The sequence below is a fragment of the Armigeres subalbatus genome, chromosome 2 (genome assembly GCF_024139115.2).
Source record: "Armigeres subalbatus isolate Guangzhou_Male chromosome 2, GZ_Asu_2, whole genome shotgun sequence".
Classification (NCBI taxonomy): Eukaryota; Metazoa; Arthropoda; class Insecta; order Diptera; family Culicidae; genus Armigeres; species Armigeres subalbatus.
The window spans coordinates 307273356-307295927 of record NC_085140.1 but is presented as its reverse complement, the minus strand read 5'-3'; the positions used below and the strand labels follow the sequence as shown (position 1 = coordinate 307295927).

General features: G+C 41.0%; 3 protein-coding genes across 6 annotated transcripts; 1 reads left to right on the top strand and 2 right to left on the bottom strand.

Annotated features, from left to right (window-relative positions):
• Window positions 1-420: 420 nt before the first annotated feature.
• LOC134212556 (small ribosomal subunit protein uS7m) lies at window positions 421-1340 on the top strand. Its single transcript, XM_062690533.1, has 2 exons — window positions 421-580; window positions 634-1340. Exons 1-2 carry the CDS (start codon window positions 546-548, stop codon window positions 1277-1279), a joined length of 681 nt encoding a protein of 226 aa, XP_062546517.1. The 5' UTR covers window positions 421-545; the 3' UTR covers window positions 1280-1340.
• LOC134212554 (glyoxylate reductase/hydroxypyruvate reductase-like) lies at window positions 1319-2648 on the bottom strand. The gene is made up of 3 exons (XM_062690532.1): window positions 2399-2648; window positions 1557-2323; window positions 1319-1492 (listed from the first exon to the last, which is right to left on the bottom strand). Exons 1-3 carry the CDS (start codon window positions 2548-2550, stop codon window positions 1374-1376), a joined length of 1038 nt encoding a protein of 345 aa, XP_062546516.1. The 5' UTR covers window positions 2551-2648; the 3' UTR covers window positions 1319-1373.
• Window positions 2649-8333: 5685 nt separating this feature from the next.
• On the bottom strand, window positions 8334-22278 carry LOC134216696 (glyoxylate reductase/hydroxypyruvate reductase-like). 4 transcript variants are annotated; one of them, XM_062695535.1, is made up of 5 exons: window positions 22151-22278; window positions 20831-20920; window positions 9509-9604; window positions 8668-9440; window positions 8334-8611 (listed from the first exon to the last, which is right to left on the bottom strand). In XM_062695535.1, the coding sequence occupies exons 1-5, from the start codon at window positions 22210-22212 to the stop codon at window positions 8490-8492; spliced, it is 1143 nt and encodes a 380-aa protein (XP_062551519.1). In that variant the 5' UTR covers window positions 22213-22278; the 3' UTR covers window positions 8334-8489. The 4 variants fall into 4 exon arrangements, with proteins under 4 accessions (XP_062551519.1, XP_062551520.1, XP_062551522.1 ...); XM_062695536.1 differs by lacking the exon at window positions 20831-20920 and having other exon boundaries at window positions 22151-22227; XM_062695538.1 differs by lacking the exons at window positions 20831-20920; window positions 22151-22278 and adding an exon at window positions 9725-9851.
• Window positions 22279-22572: the final 294 nt, after the last annotated feature.

Below are 22572 nucleotides of genomic sequence, written 5' to 3'. Positions count from 1 at the left end.
TCGAGTGGAAAATTAGTGGGATTGCCACTAAAAAGCACTCGTTACGAAATTTCACGAGATTTAGCAGCAGATTGGAGCATGAATGTATGTAAACAATCGTAAAGTCATGTAGAGTCTAGCGCATTTGGGCGCTCTCATGCAGCGTGGAAAAAGAAATTCGAAGAGCGGGAAATGTTTGACAGCCAAGTAACTGCAAAATAATTTTGTTTATGGGAGTGATTTCAAAATATCCCTCTGCTCGCTTGAGCGCAGAAAAGCGGCTCTATCCGCAGTACCCAGGTTTTTGCCTGTTTTTGCTAATTACAATTTCCATAATCCTTCACATTAAATCTCCTCCCTCAAAGGCGTTTGGGGCGTTTGAAATCTGAAGCCTCTACTGTATCGCTTCTGGTACCAACTTCAATCTAGTACTGCAGTTAAAACTTCTGTCGAAAAGGCGATCGCCTCGAGTTTTTTTTGTGTGATGCAGCGCAGCGAATCAAAATATGTTGATTGTAAAAATTAATTTAATTTAAGTGCTTTATCTTGCAGTAATTATTCCAAATATGCTTCGTAACGTAGTCAGCTGTGTGTTGCTGCGGTAAGCAAATTCATTTGTCTCCAAAACAGTTAAATCATCGTTTAAATTTACAGCCCCAGGGCGACATGCCACCTTACTGCGGCCTCCATGTCTCAGTACGGGCCGCAATTCGTGGAACCGGTGTTCAAGAAACACAAGCTAGCAGCCTTGGAAGAAAGCGGAGAGATTTCCAAAATTGCCCATGTTCCCATCAAGGCAGCAAGGAACAACGATTCCTGCTCGGTGTTGCACGACGACTTGGTCAGCAAGTTTACGAATTATGTAATGAAGAAGGGCGAGAAGGTGCTCGCGCGGGAACTGGTTGAGAAAGGTTTCGAAAACATCAAGCGTCTGCAGTTGGAGCGGTATCACCTGGCAGAAACCGAGGAGGAGAAAGCCAAGATAGAGCTCAATCCTCGGGTGCTGCTGCGGAAGGCAGTGGAAAACTCCAGGCCGCTGTTGCATTTGACTCCGATCAAGCGTGGTGGGGTGCGGTATCAGGTGCCCGTTCCAATAACCGAAAAACGTTCCTACTTTATGGCTATGAAGTGGCTTCTGGAAGCGATTAGGGAGAAGGAACGAACTATTCATTTCCCGGAAAAAATGGCATGGGAGGTGCTGGATGCTGCTGCTAACCAGGGTAAGGTAATCAAACGGAAGCAAGAACTGCATCGCCAGTGTGAAGCGAATAGGGCTTATGCTCATTACAGATGGAGCTAAGAACAATAAATGTCGGAGAAATGTTCGAAAAGAAATAAATACAGTGCTTGAAGACTTATAATGTTTTATGCGTTATCATTTTGAAAAGAAATGATTAGATATAGGGATTAGCAGGGTGACCCCCTGCAAGAACGGAAAGTACATTTCTTGACGCAATGCAGAACATATCTTCCAGACTTCTTCGTGTTGCAGTTCCTAGGTGTGGTACGGCAACTGAAAATTGAAACAATTGGTTATCATTCAAAAACTTAACTTAATACCCAATGTGTGTACTAACTGCAATTGGGAAGATGCATGATTGGGTCAGTTGGTGGAATTGGTTCTGGTGTCATGACATCCAATCCTGCAGCGAATATCGTGCCAGATTCCAAAGCCTCTACCAATGCTGGTTGGTCGATAATTCCTCCACGTGCGACGTTTATCAGAACGCTGGTTGGTTTCATCTTTTTGAAAGCGGCAGCATTGAACAAATTGCGCGTTTGATTATTCAGAGGACATACGATGAATATGAAATCACTTTCTTCCAACAGGCAATCAAAAGTGACATACTCGGCCGAAAAACGATCAGCTTCGGGCTTTTTATTTCGACCTGTGTACAGCAAACTTCCGATGTCGAATCCTTGCAATCGTTTGGCTATTGTTTGACCAATGCCACCGAAACCAACGATTCCTACGGTAGATCCTACCACGTCTTGTCCCAGCATCCACTGTGGCGTTGCTTCCCAATGGGAGTTCAGAATTTTTATCCGCCCTTCGTGAAACCGTCTCGCAGCAGCAATCATCAATCCGATGGCTATATCTGCTACAGGATTATTAACTACATTCGGCGTATGACCCAACGGAATTTGATGCCTTCTAAATGCCTCGGAATCGACGTAATCCATGCCGGACGTTAACGTAGACACAACTTTCAGTTGTGGTCCTGACTTGCTGAGGACTTCTTCGTCGAGCCTATCGGCAGTCAGCCAAAGAATACCTTCGGCACCCGGAGTGGCTTCCAGTATTTCATCCCGACTGGTTCCGGCGCAAACTGTCACATCGCATCTGGAACGGCACGAATGGTTCAATCAATCATCTGTTGATTATGCTTAAAAGGTCAACAAACCAAGGTCAACTAACTTGCGACGAAGTGTTTCGATGTAGCTTACCGGGACGTCTGAGCAGGTCACTAGAAGTTTGGGTCGATAATTAGCGGGAAACTGGATTTCCTGGACAAGGGATTCAAGCATTTTGGGTAACTGATGGAGGAATCGGATCGAGCTGAAGCGCATATCGCTATGTCACGATGCGTTGAAGTAACAATTGATAAGTTGAGTATATTCCTATTTATGTAGGTAGGTATGTTTTTTGGTTCCACAGTTATTGCTGTGCCGGCGATTGTTGCTTTCATAGTAGTGGTGGAAGCAAGCAGGGAATTAACAAGATTAAATGTTAATGATCATGTAACATAATTTCATGTCGAAACATGATTTGCTCATCAGAGAAGGTTTTGAAGGTTTTCAGTAGCCTATACGCGAAACTAAAAGTTGGATTAATTGTACGGATTTGAATTGGATTTGGAATGGATTTGAATTAGATTTAAATTGGATCTGGATTGAATTTGGATTAGATTTGGATTGGGGATTGGATTTGGATTGAATTTGGATTAGATTTGGATTGGATTTGGATTGAATTTGGGATCTGAGATTTTGGGACAGTACATAGGGGAACGGTTCGCCACTTCATCTCATAGCTCCTATTTCCATCCCATCAAAAACAAAGCAATGGAAAGGAATTTGGTTTGATTATTATTTTTGTGATTTTTTTCAGCAGTGAGCACGCATGTTGACAAAAAGAAGCGACGAATTTGGTGCCGTATTTCTTTGTTTAGCGATGAGATGGATATAATATATCTAGACTAACATTTGAAAAGGGCGTAACAGCCAAAAATTATTCATTCTGATTCTTCGTCTACATATATAGCTATATATGTAGGCGAGGAATTAGAAGAAATAAATTTTGGCTGTTACGCCCTTTTCAAATCTTGGTCTAGATATAATATATATTATGTACAGTGAGATAGAGATCGGAACATTTCCCCTATACTACCTATGATCGCATATTTGTAACACTCGCATTTTTTGATCATTTTGTAGTTAAAGCCTATGAATCGTTCAGAAAGCTCAATTTACTGCATCTAATCCCACCACAGTAAAATAGGCTTTACCATCTTGCTTATCTGTGGTAAGTTGGAAATTATTGAGTTTGTGGGGAAGATTGACCAGATTGACAAACGATTTACAAAATAATCCAAAATGCAAATGTTACAAATATGCGATCATGGGCAGTACCAGAGGCGCATCCACGTACCGAGTCGTGGGTAGGACAAATGGAAAATACTGATTTGGGCTACAGTCTGGTATTAGCGGTAGCGTATAAATTCGCAGGTGTTACAAACCTACTCCAGTAGCATTTTGATTTTATGCTTGTTTTTGTGAAGGTCATGGAAAGTAAATTATGGTTTTGGAGTTCGTTATTAAATTAAAAATGTTACTTGGGTACCGTCCGCCATCTGCACCCCACCATAGATGGTACGCAGCACTTTCCTTTCGAAAACTCCAAGTGCGCGTTGGTCCTCCACGAGCATCGTCCAGGTCTCTTGTCCGTAGAGGACTACCGGTCTAATGAGCGTTTTGTAGATTGTCAGTTTGGTACGGCGGCGAACTCTATTCGATCGGAGCGTCTTGCGGAGTCCAAAGTACGTACGATTTCCAGCCACTATGCGTCTCTGAATTTCTCTGCTGGTGTCATTTTCGACAGTCACCAGTGAGCCCAAGTACACAAATTCTTCTACCACCTCGATTTCGCCACCACCGATGCAAACTCGCGGTGGGTGGCTCATATTGTCGTCTCTTGAACCTTTTCCTATCATGTACTTTGTCTTTGACGTGTTGATGACTAGTCCGATCCGCTTAGCTTCCCTCTTCAGTCTGATGTAGGCTTCCTCCATCTTCTCAAAGTTACGTGCCATAATATCTATGTCGTCGGCGAAGCCAAATAGCTGGACGGACTTATTGAAAATTGTACCACTCGTGTTAATCCCTGCTCTCCGTATTACCCCTTCCAAAGCGATGTTGAATAGCATACACGAAAGTCCATCACCTTGCCGTAACTCTCTGCGGGTTTCGAAGGAACTCAAGAATGCCCCTGAAACTCGAACTACGCACATAACCCGATCCATCGTCGCTTTGATCAACCGTGTCAGTTTATCCGGAAAACCGTGTTCGTGCATTAGCTGCCATAGCTGGTCCCGATCGATTGTATCATATGCGGCTTTGAAGTCGATGAACAGATGAAGTGTGGGCACGTTGTATTCGCGGCATTTCTGCAGTACTTGGCGAATGGCGAACACCTGGTCCGTTGTAGAGCGTTCGCCCATAAAACCCGCCTGGCGTTCAGCAATGTGATTGCGCGGTAGTTGCTACAATCTAGCTTATCGCCCTTTTTGTAGATAGGACACACGACACCTTCCATCCACTCCTGCGGCAAAACTTCCTCCTCCCAAATCTTGGTAATGACCCAGTGCAGCGCTCTAGCCAGTGCCTCACCACCGTGTTTAACAAGCTCTCCTGGTAGTTGGTCAACCCCAGGGGCTTTGTTGTTTTTCAGCCGGCCAATCTCCTCCTGGATTTCCTGGAGATCCGGAGCCGGTAAAATTATGTCCTGCGCGCGTTCTCCCAGGTCCATCACCATACCGCCATCTTCGTCTGCTACATCGCCATTCAGGTGTTCTTCGTAGTGCTGCCGCCACCTTTGGATCACCTCACGCTCGTTCGTAAGAAGGTTCCCGTTTTTGTCCTTGTACATATCAGGCTGTGGCACATGGCTCTTACGTGAACGGTTTAACTTCTCATAGACCTTTGGTGTGTTATTAGCGCGGTACAGTTGCTCCGTCTCTTCACGGTCTCGATCTTCCTGCTGGCGGTTTTTCCTCCGAAAAATCGAGTTTTGTCTGTTCCGCGCCTGTTTATATCGTGCCTCGTTCGCCCTCGTGCGGTGTTGCAGCAATTTCGCCCATGCTGCATTCTTCTCTTCCACTAACTGCTCAATTCGCCGTCATACCAGTCGTTTCTCTGATCCGGGGGCACCGTGCCAAGTGCAGCGGTTGCGGTGCTACCAATGGCGGATCGAATATCTCACCAGCCATCTTCAAGAGACGCTGCGCCTAGCTGCTCTTCCGTTGGAAGTGCCACTTCCAGCTGCTGCGCGTATTCTTGGGCTAGTCTACCGTCTTGTAGGCGCCCAATGTTAAGCCGCGGCGTCCGACTTCGACGCGTGTTGTACACCGTCGAGAGTTTTGAGCGTAGGCATACTGCAACGAGGTAGTGGTCGGATTCAATATTCGCACTGCGGTAAGTGCGGACGTTCGTGATGTCGGAGAAGAATTTACCGTCGATTAGAACGTGGTCGATTTGGTTTTCCATTTCTTGGTTAGGTGATCTCCATGTGGCCTTGTGGATATTTTTGCGGAGAAAGAAGGTGCTTCGGACTACCATTCCGCGGGAAGCTGCAAAGTTTAAGCATCGTTGGCCGTTCTCGTTCGATACGGTATGCAGACTATCCGGTCCGATGACCGGTCTATACATTTCCTCCCTTCCTACCTGTGCGATCATGTCACCGATGACGATTTTGACGTCCCGCAGTGGGCATCCATCGTACGTCTGCTCCAGCTGTGCATAGAACGCTTCTTTCTCGTCGTCGGGTCTCCCTTCGTGTGGGCAGTGCACGTTGATGATGCTATAGTTGAAGAAACGGCCTTTAATCCTCAGCTTGCACATCGAATATCTCCTTACAACACCCAAAAAACAAATCTGACAATTATTGTTTAAAATCTGGGCATATACAATTCTGTAAGCTTTTTATACAAATATTGTATTAAAATAATACAAATCTGTATTATTTCAATACAATAATTGTATTTAAATCTTCCGAAATTGTATATGCCCAATTATTATACAGTTTCTGTAAGGTTCTTATGCAGAACTGTATAAAAATCTGCTATTCGCTGGTTGGATGAAGCTTCAAAAAGAAGTCAGGGGTCACAGAAATTTGAAAAAATACTCAATGGTCCTCAATGGTTCTATAACAGGAAATGCTAGCAGTAAGTAATAATGTATTGCTTACTGCTAGCATTTCCTTTTATAGAAAATCTGGATGGATCTAGCGATACAAATCAAACCACCAAAAATCGCATGATTGCCAAAGAATCTGTTTTGGGAGCTCAGAATCCCTTACGGATCAGATTTAGAGCGGACTTCGGTATGTTTCTGGCTTCTCAAATTTCAATAGATCTATTAACGTTTGAAGAAAAGTTTTTCCGTGGGCTTCTAATAATCGTGCTTTATTATAACTTCTAAATAAATATTTATATATTCTAAGAAGTAAAGTTTAGACATCTTTGAGCGCTTTATGGATTATAAAGTGCCTGAAGTCCTAAAGAACAGTCTTTTTCTTTCATAGGACATGTCCTTCTTATCCCACCCACTCCCGGGGCCACTGGGCAGTATACTAGGTATACAAAAAACGTGTTAGAGACGTGTTGGGGTCTAGAAATCTCAAAAAGTAGTGGCCATCATATTTGAAACGCCCCTTACCTAATTCTCCAAACGAACCATATTTCAGCATTTGAAGATGTTTTTTGCCATTTTTGCCTTTCACGCATATACTAAGTATACGTAAAGGTTATAGGATCACTTCAAAACCGAACTTTTGATAGAAGGCTCGGATACCCATATTGTTGAGAGGCGTCTTGTAATTTTGCGAACCACAAATCATTTTCCTACGGTCTTCGAGACGCGCTTTGTAATTTGGAAAACTAAAATATATCACTCTTCACTGTTCAACCACTTGAATTCAACTCGCCTCACGAAATCAGTGACAGGATCCAAAAAGTAGACTGGCATGGTCGCCAAAATGTGTGGCCCTAAATGGCCGGAACGAAATTATGACAGCGACTCTCCGTGGATGCGTGTGCACGCTGCGGAGATCTGATCAGAAAAAGGCAGAGTCATGGCTTGCTGCTTGCCGATTGACACGTTGAGGTGTGAATCTATAAACACACGAGAGAGAATCAAAATTTCATAAACTTTTTTGGCAAAGTTATAAAATTCCTAGAAGAATATTCAATAAAATATCGTATTCTTTAAGTTGAATTATAATTGGTCTTGATTATGTTGACTTTTGACACTAAAATTTTCCCTCAGCCTAACGTCGGGGTCAGATTTATGTGAGTAAGTGTTGAAATCATCATTTAGGTTTTTAGTTTTACAGTAATTTATTAGTTTACGGAATCCAAAGAAATACTCACTGACTGATATTTGATCGGAAATTGTCAATGTTCAGTCGAATATGAATATGTACGAAGTGAGGGTGACAAAGAAGGCCGATGGGCTTTACCAAAAATATTCGATTACTTAAAGCTCTGATTGAGGGTAACGAACACTATACCCAAGTAACCATGAAGCTATGATATATGCTTGCGATTATTATTTTTTATGGGCATTACATCCCCCACTAGGACATTGCCGCTTCACTGCTAAGTGTTCATTTAGCACATCCACAGTTATTAACTGCGAGGTTTCTAAGCCATGTTACTATTTTTGCATTCGTATATCATGAGGCTAACGATCATACTTGTATGCCCAGGGAAGTCGAGACAATATCCAAACCGAACATTGTCTAGACCGGCACCGAGAATCGAACCCAGCCACCCAGCATGGTTTTGCTTTATAGCTGCGCATCTTACCGCTAGGCTAAGGAGGTTAGGTATTATGAACCATAATTATAATTAAAAAACAAAAATAGCATAAATACAATAGTTAGCTGTTAGCAGGGCAGGATTTATGGGGGGCCCGGGCTAGCCGTGGCCCCGGACCCCCACAAATCTTATGTACCAAAACCAACCTGTTTTGTACATTTTGGGGCCCCCACAAGCTTTCGGTCCCGGGGCCCCCTTTTGGCTAAATCAGAATAAACAAGTTTACTAGTAACAAATGAACAAACGATAAAAATGTATTTAATAATTATCATAACTTGGTTTTTTCTTTTTTTTACTACCGATGTACATATATTTGACAATTAAGTAAATATTGTAAATGTGCCAAAAAATTTGAAATCCATTAAGAAAGGCATCAGGTTGCGGTTTAAAAAAACGTGTAGTCAGGTATGAACATCAATACGGATATGGTGATAACATCGGAGTGCCAGCAATTCCAGCCAGAACGTTATGTGCTGCAATAACAGACATGTCCTCTCGGGTGCGTTGCGTAGCAGATCCCAAATGAGGGACGACAACTGAAAAGAATAATTCAATAATAAAAAAAATACTATTCACTATCTAAATACCATACCGGCATTGGGGAGCTTCAACAGTTCGCTATCAGCGGGTAGTGGCTCAGGAGTTGTTACGTCAAGTCCAGCGGCAAAAATGGTGCCATTTTTTAACGCTGCTACAAGGGCGTCTTGATCGATAATCTCGCCACGAGCAATATTAACCAACACCGCCGTAGGCTTCATAAGTTTCAATGTGGTTCCATTAATCATATGGCGGGTTCCGTTGTTCAAAGGCACACAAACAAACACATAGTCACTCTCCTTCAGCAGCTCTGTTTGGGAGACAAATTTGGCACCGATCGAATCTGCTTCTGGCTTAGGCTTCCTTCCGCTGTAGATTATATCACCCACTTCGAAACCCTTCAATCGCTTTGCAATGGTGAGACCAATTTCGCCGAGCCCAAGGATACCGACGGTGCTTCCCTTGATGTCACGTCCCAGCATCCACTGTGGTCCACCTTGCCATTGAGAGTTGTCGATTTTCAAACGTCCTTCGTGGAAACGTCTCCCGGCAGCGATCATCAATCCGATTGCTTCATCCGCGACGGCATCATTCAATACCGTGGGAGTATATCCCAGCGGAAAATTGCGTCGTTTGAATTCTTCCAAGTCCACGTAATCCATGCCAGCTGACATTGTCGATATGGCTTTTAACGTTGGAGCGCCGATATCTAGGACCTCGCCATTCAGAGCATAGTGGCCGACCCACATGATACCGTCCACTCCGGGGATCAGCTTCAGAATTTCATCCCTAGTCGCTGGTACATTCTCTGGAAAAATCACGTCGCATCTAGCAAACAAAGAACACATAAATCACTTTTGTCGTTTAGTCAGAGATATGAAGATGTTTTCACCCACTTGTATCGCAGGATGGTCAGGCCCTTTTCTGGAGTCTCCTTGTTAGTCACCAAAACCTTAGGGCGCCAGGTTTGTTGCGTGGCCGACATGGTGTAGCTGCAATTGGTTTTGATGTGATAGGAATTACGATCTTCAAGTTTGCAACCTAAGTAAATCTAGTTGACATAAAACAAACTTCTAATTTGATATGTAACGAAAAATAATAAATTTCTATACGTTGCGTTAGCCGCCCTGTAGCTGTGTTATCACATTTGAGCGATAAAACCTGCAGGTATGCTATGCACTTCTAGACAATATTGCGGTAAGCTTGTTTGCTTATCATTTCAATAGGCACTGATACTATGCATATTGTGACGGTCTATAGGCAGGTTCATAATTGATGCGTAAAAAAATGATAATCATATGTTCTGTTCGCTGTGATTAAATTACTGTTTGAATTATAGAAGAAGCACTAAATCATGGTTATATTAGGTATTATATAACGCCACCACATGAACTGATTGAAAGCAAGGAGAAAAACTGTTGTATTGATCCTTCTACTTATCGTGGCGTATCTTCAGATTCAATCAGTTTGGAGAGGCAAAGTAAGCATCATTCGATTTTCGCGAAACATGGGAAGAAGGATAACAATTTTTGGCCCATATCTTGTGCCGGAGTTTATCACACTGAAATTTATTTATCCGGATAAAATATAGAGAGAAAAATAAAGAGATCTGTTGTCGCATGAGTGAGATATCCGAACCTTGTTTATATCTGCGACGGCATGCTATATACATAGTTTTTGCTAAGTAAGGAAAGGGTCTGTTCACAAATTACGTAACGCTTTTGGGGGGGAGGGGGAGGTCCAACTTGTGTTATACTTTGTTACACTAAAAGGTGGGGGAGGGGGTGGGTACTACCAAATGTTACGCATAACGCGAATAAAAATTTATTTGAATGTTTTTTTAAATCACTGATTGGAGACAGTCAGTTTTGTTCAAAAAATGGTTGCTAAATTTCGAGGCTGTTTTGTCTCACGTATGATTAGATCTGACAAACCAAGCTAAAGTTAATAGAGGCAAGAGGGTTTTCATTATAAGCAATTGCATTTTAGCTCAGCCAGTTTAATTTAAAAATTGTATCGTTATTGTATATTAGTCATTATCGAAATCAAGCACATAGCGGGACTGGTATGCGTTAAAATACCAAGCGAATATTATATTTCACTACAAAACAGTTACGCTAAACTATTTTAATGGCCATGGTCGTAAATTCTATTTTCGTTTCTACTAGCTGCTTTCTTTATATCTTTGGGTTTCCATCATGTGCCGTCCCATATTCTAACAGTGTTAAAAAAAATACCATAACCCACATGTTTCAAATGCTCCAGAGAAGAAAAAAATCTGCCTTCAAAATTTTCACAGTTACGCGTTACATGGGGGAGGAAGGGGGTACTAAAAATGTTACTTTTTGTTACGAGAGGGAGGGAGGGGGTCAATAACTCGGATTTTTGTGTTACGTAATTTGTGAACAGACCCAAACACGTGGGCATCTAACGGATAGAAATCAAGCATGTTCGTATGTTTTTGCATATTTCCAAATCCAGGTAGGGTAAACTGGGGTAATATGCACCCCCGGGGCAAAACGACCTTTTGGTATTTTTAGCGGTGTTCCAGAGATATTTCTAAAAATGTTTACTACTAGACTGGTAGGTCGAGATCCGAACTACATGCGCTGTAGTAAATACTCTCGAAAAACTGCCGAAAATGTACTCAAAAATGCCAAAGGGTCGTTTTGCCCCGGGGGTGCATATTACCCCAGTTTCCCATAACCTTAGCTTGCCCCACTTCCTCTCTATGCACAGTACAGAATGTCCGCAAATTATCCGTACAGAGTTTGACAGTTTGCTTCTACAGAGCAAAAACAGACAATAATGGACTGAATCAGTAGCTCTATGGGCATAACAACTCAGTAGGCTGTAACAGATGTTATTTATTTTCTCAGGATAAGGCCGTGTTGTTTATTTTCTAAGATAAGTAGCCTGTGCAGTACACAAGAGTCTGATGCAACTCGTGGTTCATTCGCCTTCACCACGTACCGTCCACCATCTACACCCCACCATATAAATGGTACTTTCCTTCCGAAAACTGCAAGAGCGCGTTGGTCCTCCACGAGCATCGTCCAGGTGTCGTGTCCGTAGAGGACTACCGGTCTAATGAGCGTTTTGTAGATAGTCAGTTTGGTACGGCGGCGAACTCTATTCGGACTCCGAATTTCGGAGTGTGGTCCCTCTTTAGCCGGCTACAAAGCATGACCATGCTAAGGGTGGCTGGGTTCGATTCCCGGTGCCGGTCTAGGCAATTTTCGGTTTGGAAATTGTCTCGACTTCCCTGGGCATAAAGTATCATCGTGTTGGCCTCATGATATACGAATGCAAAAATGGTAACTTGGCTTAGAAACCTCGCAGTGAATAACTGTGGAAGTGCTTAATGAACATCAAGCTGCGAGGCGGCAATGTCCCAGTGGGGGATGTAATGCCAATGAAGAGAAGAGAGTTTCCAGCCAAGATGCGTCCCCGAATTTCTCTGCTTATATATTTTCGGCAGTCACCAGTGAGCCCAAGTACACGAATTCATCGACCACCTGGATTTCGTCACCATCGACACAAACTCGTAGTGGGTATGGCTCACGTTGTTTTCTCTTGAACCTCTTCCTATCATGTACTTCGTCTTCGACGTGTTGATGACTAGTCCAAACCGGTTAGCTTCGCTTTTCAGTCTTATGTAGGCTTCCTCCATCTTCTCAAAGTTACGTGCCATAATATCCATGTCGTCGGCAAAACCATTTTGATGGACTTAGTGAATATCGTACCACTATTGTCGATCCCTGACCTTCGTATTACCTCCTCCAAAGCGATGTTAAATAGCTGACACGAAAGACCATCACCTTGCAGTAACCCTCTGTGCGTTTCAAAGATACTCAAGAATGCCCCTGAAACTCGAACTACGCACAACACCCGATCCATCGTCGTGCATTAGTTGCCATACTTGTCCCGATCGATTGTATCATATGCGGCATTGAAGTCGATGAATAGATGATGTGTGTGCAAGTTATATTCACGGCATTTCTGCAATGCGTGCACACACGTATGGCAAAAACCTGGTCCGTTATAGAGCGTTCGCCCATAAATCCCGCCTGGTACTGCCCCACGAACTCTTTTGCCATTGATGTTAGTTCTACAGCATACAATTTGGAGGAGTACCTTGTAGGCGACGTTTAGCAGTGTGATTGCGCGGTAGTTGATGTAACCCAGCTTATCATCTTCTTGTAGATGGGGCACACGACACCTTCCATCCACTGATGCGGCAGAATCTTATCCTCTAAAACCTTTGTAATTACCCAATGCAGCGCTTTAGCCAGTGCCTCACCATCGTGTTTAAACAGCTCTCCTGGTAGTTAATCAACTCCAGGGGCTTTGTTGTTTCTCAGCCAGCCGATCTACTGGATTTCCTGGAGATTTGGAGCCGGAAGTCGTATGTTCTGCGCGCGTTCGCCATTCAGGTGATCTTCATAGTGCTGCCGCCACCTTTGGAACACCTCACGCTCGTTCGTAAGACGGTTCCCGTTTATGTCCTTACATATATCGGGCTATAGCACGTGCCCCTTACGTGAACAGTTATCTTTTCATCAAACTTTCGTGCGTTATTAGCATGGTACAGTTGCTCCGTCTCTTCACGGTCTCGATCTTCCAGCTGGCGCTTTTTCCTCCGAAAAAATCGAATTTTGTCGGTTCCGCGCCCGTTTGTATCGCGCCTCGTTAGCCCTCGTGCGGTGTTGCAGCAATCTTGCCTATGCTGCATTCTTTTTCTCTACTAACTGCTCATATTCGCCGTCATACCAGTCGTTTCTCTGATCCGGAGGCACCGTGCCTATTGCAGCGGTTGCGGTGCTTCCAATGGCGGATCGAATATCTCTCCAGCAGGGAATCAATATTCGAGCAACGCCCAACAATATACCCTTTGTCATCAACAGACTTTGTTACTGACAAACGCACTTCGCAACAAGCCTTTATCAGAACCCGAACACAATATGACAAAAATTATTTCCATTGCATGCTCTTATTTCTCCGAAAATACGATGCTATTTTCGTAATCAGAGCAAGATTCTCGAATATTTGCATAAAAGCAGAAACTACAATAGCATAAAACTGAAATTTGCTGTAGAGATAATGCAAAATAACGGGATGAAAAGTTAGCAACAAAATTGTCTTCTTTTTTGTTCTGACAAACATTTTCGGGTCTTTGTCATTATTATCTCCTACAAAAACAAAGCTTTGTCGTTGATTCTCTTTTGTCGCTTGTTTCGCAAGTGCATCCAAGAAAAATTGATTCCCTGCTCTCCAGCCATCTTCAAGAGACGCTGCGCCTAGCTGCTCTTCCGTTGGGAATGCCACTTTCAGTTGATGCGCGTAGTCTTGGGCTAGTCTAACGTCTTGTAGCCGGCCCAATGTTTAGCCGCGGAGAACGACTCCGACGCGTGTTGTACTGCCCACAATCGCATAAATGTCCCATATGAATATGAAATCCAGCAAAGATGGGACTGATATGCGATTATAGGCAGTGTACACCGTCAAAAGTTTTGTGCGCAGACATACTTCAACGAGCCGGAGAAGAATTTACTGCCGATTAGAACGTGGTCGATTTGGTTTTCCGTTTCTTGTAAGGTGATTTCCATGTGACCTTGTGGATGTTCTTGCGGGGGAAGAAAGTGCTTCGGACTACCATTCCGTGGGAGGCTACAAAGTTTATGCATCGTTGGCCGTTGTCGTTTGATACTGTATGCAGACTATCCGGTCCGATGACCGGTCTATTCATTTCCTCCCTTCCGACCAGAGCGTTCATGTTGCCGAGCTGTGCATAGAACGCTTCTTTCTCGTCGTCGGGTCTCCCTTTGTATGGGCAGTGCACGTTGATGATGCTATAGTTGAATAAACGGCCTTTTATCATCAGCTTGCATATCCTTGTGTTGATTGGCTGCCACCCAATCACGCGTTGGCGCATCTTGCCCAACACTATGAAGCCGGTTCCCAACTCGTTGGTGGTGCCAGCCGCTAGAAGCCCGCTTTTCCACACTATCTGTCCTGTCAAGCAGATTTCCTGCAGCGTTATGACGTCGAAGTTGCGAGGATGTATTTCATCGTAGATTATCTTGTCGCAACCTGCGAAGCCCAGTGACTTGCAATTCCATGTTCCAAGATTCCAATCGTGATCATTTATTCGTCGCCTAGGTCGTTGCCGAATATATCGAGTTTTCAAAGGCAGCTAATTGGCCCTACGAAAACCTCCTGTCTCGTCGGAGGGCCGCAGTGTCAGGTCTGTTTTGCGTCCCACCTAACACCAGGACTTGGGCTTGTGCGCTACTTTATGGTCGCTTTGGCGGAGCTTACTTACGGATACATGCAGCTTTTTATTTGAGTTTAACAGCTTTAGGATAGCCTGGGCACACGTACGTTACGCGGGGTAAAAATATAACTGAAGCTACGTGCGCAACGTGCTTCATATTTATATAGTAATGAGTCTGCTCTAAAAGCAGATGAAACCACGCAACACTGACTGTGTTGAATTGATCCTGTTGCTGACATTATCCAATATCGCTCGAACGATGCAACAAGCTGTTGTGTCCTTCATTGCAAGTTATACAGTCTCTAGAATTACATTTTCCAATTTCATGCTTAGCAGAGAAGCTGAAACACAACTTCAGCTTCCTTACCATCATAACGGATGATAATGTCTGCTTCCACATACTTTGCAATTCACTGAAACCGTTGACATAAAAGACATGTGTGGTTTAGAATGCCTAAGCATATGATGTTCAGCTTTAGTTGTCATCAGTACTTCCAAAGTGTGGCACCTTTGGGTGATGCATTTAACGATCTCCTGGTATGTTGGGTCTGGTTTTTCCCAACCCGTATTGATGGTCCGTTAAGCTTGCTGAAGATCGGGTATACCAAAATTGTACTCCATTTATCAGTGGCCTTGCCAAGCCGCTTCAGGACATTATCGTTCCGCTGGCACTCAGTATGCAGTATGTAGTATGCTTCCTAATCAAGCGCAGGTTACAAGAAAACCTACATAGCTAAAAGGAATACTCAAGAGCGTTCACTCAGCGAAAACCGCATCCTAAATAATCGTTCCAATAATTAGTAATCGAATTTAATCTATACCGTGGTCTGCAAGAAAAATTTGGAACCCTGGAAAATCCAAAGCGCCTCCAATGATTTTTTTTTTTTTTTATTGTCTTTATTAACGAGGTTTTCGGCCCAATTTCGCCTCCAATGAGTATTTTTCAGGCTAGTGATCAAAGCAGCCAATGCTAGATTTGCGATGTTTTGTTTATATTTATAATTATGACATTCCTAGAAAATATGCTCTGCAGAACAGAAAACACATAATTCAATGAAATGTTGAAAAGCTTTTAGGGGCCGTCCAGAAACCACGTGGTCATATATGGGGGGAGGGGGGGTTTGGAAAATGACCACGATAAGCCACATGGGGGGAGGGGGGTGTTGCTCTCGAACCACGTGGTTTTTTTTTACACGAAAAACTTTTGGTGAATAACAATAGCGGTGTAAAAAATACAAATCATCAAAATTTAATGATTTAATTATTAAACGCAAAGCGCATCTTAGGGCCGATGCCCACGTAGCGTCTTTTCAACTCAGTGTTAAAAAGAATTTAGCAAACCCAGTAACGCAGCGTCGGTCGCAACGCCGATGCATATCTGAGTTATTTGACCAACTTAGCCTTAGATCCTATTTCTATAAAAAAAATAAACGAAAATCAGGTTGCGTTTCAGTCTCAATTTCCACAAAAAAAATTTGGGAAAGAAAAATGAAAAAAATATTTTTTTAAAATTCCGCCGCAGATGGTTTTTGGCATCACGCCGCCGACACTTTTGCATCAGCGGAACAATTTTGAACAATTCTCTCTGGAAAAATTTTGCTTGTAAATTTTGCTACAAATTGGTCATGAAAAAAAAAACAAAACATCTCCAGTGTAAATGCCGAAAAAAAATCCATGTGAATTCTGTCTGAAAATTCAAAACAGTCTCGTGGGAAATACATATAATTTTCGGTGAAATTTTTTTTTCATATTTTCATATTTTTTTTGATAAGAAAATTATTTTGAGCTTTTTAGTGGAATGTCTTCACTTGTCATAAGACGAGTTTATACAATCCCATTGAATTCCACCACTTAATTAATTCAATGGGATTGTATAAACTCGTCGTATGACAAGTGATATTTTTTTTACATTCTCTTACATTTTACATTTTTCTTACATTGGGGAGTGCACTTCAAAATGTTCAGTCTCCAGTTAGCCTTACGAGCTAAGGCATAGGATTGCCAATCCGGAGATGAAGAGTTCGATTCTCGTTCCTGCCCAGGATGTTTTCGGGTGTCAAACATTGTCGACACCCTAGGTATAATGTATCCATCGTACTTGCTACACAAGATATATAATCGCACAATGGCTGGCATTTAAAACTTTCAATTTATAACTGAGGAAATGCTAATAGAATAAACTAAGTTGAAAAGCAGACCAACTTCCAGTTGGAATATGGAGCCATAGAAGAAGAAGAAGACTTCTAAATTTTTCAAGAAAAAATCTTCTGAATTTTCATGAGAAATTAAATAGCCAATGCCACATGAAACACTTGGATTTGTTTTTGGATTTTTGTTTTCAAATTTGGAATTTCGAAATGAAAATTTTTACGCTCTTTGTGAATTCTATCACATTTTTTAAATTTTCCAATTATTTTTTTTTTCGAGGCATTATTTAGAATTTCCACGGAAGAGTCTATGGATTATCTTCAAAAAATACTTTGGATTTTCAAAGAATAAATCTTTAGAATTCTCAAGGTTCGTGTTTTTTTTTAATTTGCACCATAAATTCTTCCAAAATTTCATGGGAAATTCATTCTTCTTCGGAAAGTCATTTTGATTTCTTTGTAGGTTCAGCTAAACATCGCTTTAAATCTTTACCATGCAAAGAAGCACAAGAAATGATTTAAAAATTTTAAGGAATTTGCACATCAGAAAATCTGTAAAATTTTGATTTAATTTTCTAAGGAATTTCTTATTGGAATTGCTTCTAAAGTACAACCTTCGCAAGTACTACAAAAGTACAATTTTTTCGTTATTTCCACTTGTAAAAACATCGGAATTATTGGTGTTTTAGATGAACTTTTTTCGATTTTCTACTGGAAAATCTTAGGAATTTCCATCGGAAATATTTTGGCATATTCCGAATAATTTCTTTTGGAAATTAAAAAAACTGCTGAAAATTTCTAAGATTTTTTTGAAAAACGAAAAAAATTTCTATTGGAAATTTAGAAGAATTTCCTTTGAAGATTCATTAAAGTTGCCCAGGATTTAGAAAAATTTTTTTAGAGATTCTGTAAAAAAAGTAAGCTGGATTTTTTTTTTCTAATTTATACTGGAAATCCATCGGTATAAAATGGAAACGCCATGCAAATGATTGGATTGCATGACAGTTGATTTGTTTTAATAATTTGAGCTCAATTCAAAGCACACTATGCTTGATTTATTCTATGCGGGGATTGCCCTCTGCGCGTTATTTCCGCGGAGGAATCCATTTTTCTTCGTAATAACTCCTCAACAGGCAACATTGCTGCTCATGGCGCCAAAGATAGCAAACACAAATTCAGGCTACTATGTTGCACTGCACATTTCAGTGATGCCCTCAAAGAAGTTTAAAGATCATGACTAAAGATTCGCAACCTGTATTAAAATCGATTACTAATTATTGGAGCGATTAATTAACATGCAGTTTTTGCTATGTGAAAGCTGATGAGTTTAACTTCTAGCTATGTAGGGTTTCCTTCAACCTGCGCCTAATGGCGAAGCACCATCAACAGTATAGTGAAAACAATAATTTCCCCGTACTAATTTGCATGCAAACTTGAAACGGCTTCAATTTCAGTTTGCATGCAAATTAGTTGGAAAATCAGGGGTGGCATTGTGCATCTCGATTCGAACGTAATTCTATCGAGTCGAACATGTTTGGCATTACGGCTTTCGATTCGATCTCGAAAACGACTCATCGTTCGAGTATGCTAGAGGAGGTACAAGAATAACGAGATGTTTTGGCATTATGGAGACTCGATAGCACACTGAAAAACGACTCAAGTCGAATGAAAATCACTCGTCACCTTTATAGCTTTCGAATGTTGTTCGAGAGTCATTTCTTGCTGAAAGTTTTTCATTATATTTGTTATTATTTCTCTACGGGAAGAGTATAAATGTTTCATTATTGTATCTTGAAGGAAAGAATGTCATTAGTATACCTACTTTTATAGTTTCCACACAATATGCAATCTCTAATTATCCCGAAATCCTCGTAAAAACGACTTCAACTCAAATCGTTTTTTGCCTTTCTCGTACAACTAAGTTGTACCGAAAGGCTATCATTTCACTCCAAATTCGAACTTTTGATAGAAGTCTCGGAGACCCATAGTATTATATACCATTCGACTCAGCTCGATGAGCTGAACAAATGTCTGTCTGTCCGTGTGTATGTGTGTGTGTGTGTGCACAAAATGCCATAAAAAACATTAGCCAAATTTTCACATAGAAACTCTTAACCGATTTTCTTGCAACAAGTTGCATCCGACAGAGACTAAAACGCTGTTGATCACTATTGAATTTCATAATAATTGCGAATTGCAAAAAATAGATAATATTAAAATAGTGATGAGACATAATCACATAGAACAATAATGTGTTATGAAAAATGCCTTGCATCTATGAATATTTTTGAAGTTTATCCGTGGCTTGCTCCCATTACGAGTTTCATCGTGCTATAAAGATGCTCGTGTTGCGCGCATTTAGGCGTAAGTATGCTCTTCGTTCAGTTTCATAGTACTATGAAATTGTCCGAAAGTCAAAATTCGAACATAGGGAATTCGAGAAACTTTTGGCAGCGCCATCTGTCGTCTACTAGTGTAAATTTTCTATCATAACATTAGACGGTGTAACTGTTTTGCCTTTCTTGTACATCATCGAGGTGTAATCGTAAAGGCTACATTTATTACCTTTTAGCGCGAGAAAGGCACCATCGCCGCTAGGTGGATTAATCTGGGTTTTTTTTTGCAGTTTTCACGTATTTCTTGACAATTTCGATAAACCGCGTGAAAAATCTATGGGGAAAATCTGCGTAAAAACATATATATTCCAAAATCTACGTAAAATAGTTAAGAGTTAAATAAAAAAAAACACGCAAGAGATGATCCAAGTGCATCTAACTAAAACACGTGGAAACATCAAAGTAATTTATTATCGAATCCGTTTTTAGCTTTAAATTATTTAGCTCTAAATTGGATATGTGGCATAAACTCGAATAAATATTATAAATGCTAAAGCATTTAATGAGTTTGATTGCTCTACGCATGCGGTCGCGTGTACTCAGACGACTAATGACGGTGGAAGACCGACATTTGATTTCAATTAGAGCAATCAAACTAAACAAATGTTTTAGAAAAGCCATGCACAGCCAAGACATTTAACAAAAACAAAATGGTTTTCGTACGGCTGAGTTGTTTATAATTTATTATAAATTATATTTTGTGTCGTAACTATATCTCAATTTATAAAACATGTTGTATCGGCATAATGTTTTAATTTCAACTGCTCAATAAATAATATTGCTTTTATAGTCATTGAGCACGATTTGCTTGTTTATAAATTAACTGCCAATTCATGCCATGAAGGATGCCTTTCCAACAGGCAACATGCTACACGCAGATGAAATTACTCTTATTCTCTTTGTTTACTCACATTCGCAATGCGCTGAAGGTTGTCTCTCCAGCCGCATGATAAACACGGAGACAGCTATCTCTAATGGGCCAAACACAATTGATACGTTTGCGTGCGTTTTGACGCACGCAAACGTATCAATTGTGTTTGGCCCATTATTCTCTCTGTTTACATTTCGTTTGACAGAACATACTCGATTGAGCTAGTACAGCACCATTCGAAATCTTGTACTGCGACTGAATGAAGTCGAATACATAATGCCGCATTTTTTTCGAAACGAATGCAAAAACGTACGAATCGAGTGATTCGATTCGAGATGCGCAATGTCACCCCAGTTTAAATCCAAATGAGCTCTAATTTTCAGAGGACACTAAGAACATAATAAAGAATCAGATGAGCGCTGTGGAGCAAAATCGATTTTTTGAACCACCCTACTATCTATTCTAATATTTACAGGTGTATCTCAAGTTAAAATGTGTTTTAAATTATAAACATACTTAAGGCTTACCTGTATTGTATTGTTAGTAAAATTGGAATCAACTTCCTGATTGGCCTGTTGCTAAACATATTGTTTTTCAATTTCGCTAGAACTATAGACCTGTAAAGTTATACAAAAAAGAAATACCATAAAAAATGATAGATGTATCATTTAGAGATAGATATAAGCATAAATGTATATTTGATGAGGGTCAATACTGCAGAGTAATTATGAATTCAGCGGACGATGTAAATCGACCCCACATCCAGGGATGTTGAGGATGCCATTCAACAGCTCATGCAGTTGGTAGGGATGTTATCAAAGATTGGCTCGAAAAATCTGGCTAATTTGTTTGCACAGACTGACAGTCAGAATCTGGAAAACTGAAACGCAACTGAAAGACTCGAAGAAAGGTCAGGGTATCATATGCCCTTTATATATAAGAAAGTTAGAGTGGAGAGCATTCGAAATATAATTCATTCTTAATTCCACATACAAAGTGATATTCCAGATGATCTTCTGTAACACATAGTGAACGAGTTCGTGAGAAGTACTCGATCCGACTTAGTCAACGACCGCTCGACAATCAAATGGACCAGATACGGTATTTCTTCAAAAATGCCAAACATATCAGGTCCCGAAGCACCGTATGTTCATCGATTTCAAGACGATGGTCGATGGTCCTATCCTTAAGTCCTATCCGAGATAATAGATGGTCAAATGCTCCAAGTGCTTCCAAGTCCTCTTCGAGCATGGTCCAAGTTTCATGTCCATATAGGACTACCGATAATATGAGCGTTTTGTACCGAATACTATTGTAGGGGAACCCTGGAACTCTACTTCCACAGATGATGCGCCTTCGTATTTCACGACTAACATTATTATCAGCCGTTAGCGAGGATCCAAGGCTCACCCTATATGTGGGGTCAATTTCTTCATCTCAGGTTAGAGTTTGAATCAGATTTAACAACTTCTTGTCATTTGAACTTGGGACAAGTAAAACATTTACACTTCGTTGGAATATCCCTACTCGAGATAGGAACTGGAAAACAAAACAAGTAAAAACAGAAGCACCGTCTAAAAAAAATGAGCTCGGGTATGCCACTTGTTTGCTCTCAAGCATACACTATTCATGAGTTTGAGTTACCACCAACAATGGTTACATTGAAAGCACTGCCTAAGTGCCTTAACAATGTGTCATAAACCTGGTGAAGTGTAACAGCGTTTATTTACGGCTTCGCCATAAACACCCTCACTATCAATCTCCTTCAACTTTCAAATTAAGGCGATTGTTGATGTACCTATTAGTAGAATCCCTTAATTATTAAATAAGCAGTAATTGATCCTAACCACTTTTGGTTCCTATTGATAGTCAACTGGTTTGAAGTCACATTCACTTTTAGATTGAGCATTTAAGGGTAAAAAATGTTGGAAATGCTAAGCATTCTTGATTTGCTGTTGCTCACTGAAACTTCATTGGGAAACTAAACATGTAATGGAAAAGACGACCAGATAATTTCCCAGGTAGCTGAACATTAAACTGGATTATCAACTTTCAAAGGCTTATTTCTGTCTGGATTCCTACTGGGTTGCTGCGTTTTTTTATATTTTGCTTATATTAATGTCGCCATTCTTTAGTGATTACATGTGCCAGGGTGCTTGAAACGAAGAATAAGGAAAAATTAAGTGCAATGTATAAGTAGATGTAAATTTTCTGGGTGTGTAGAATGATAAACGTATAAATGATACTTCAGTATAAAATTTGATATTTT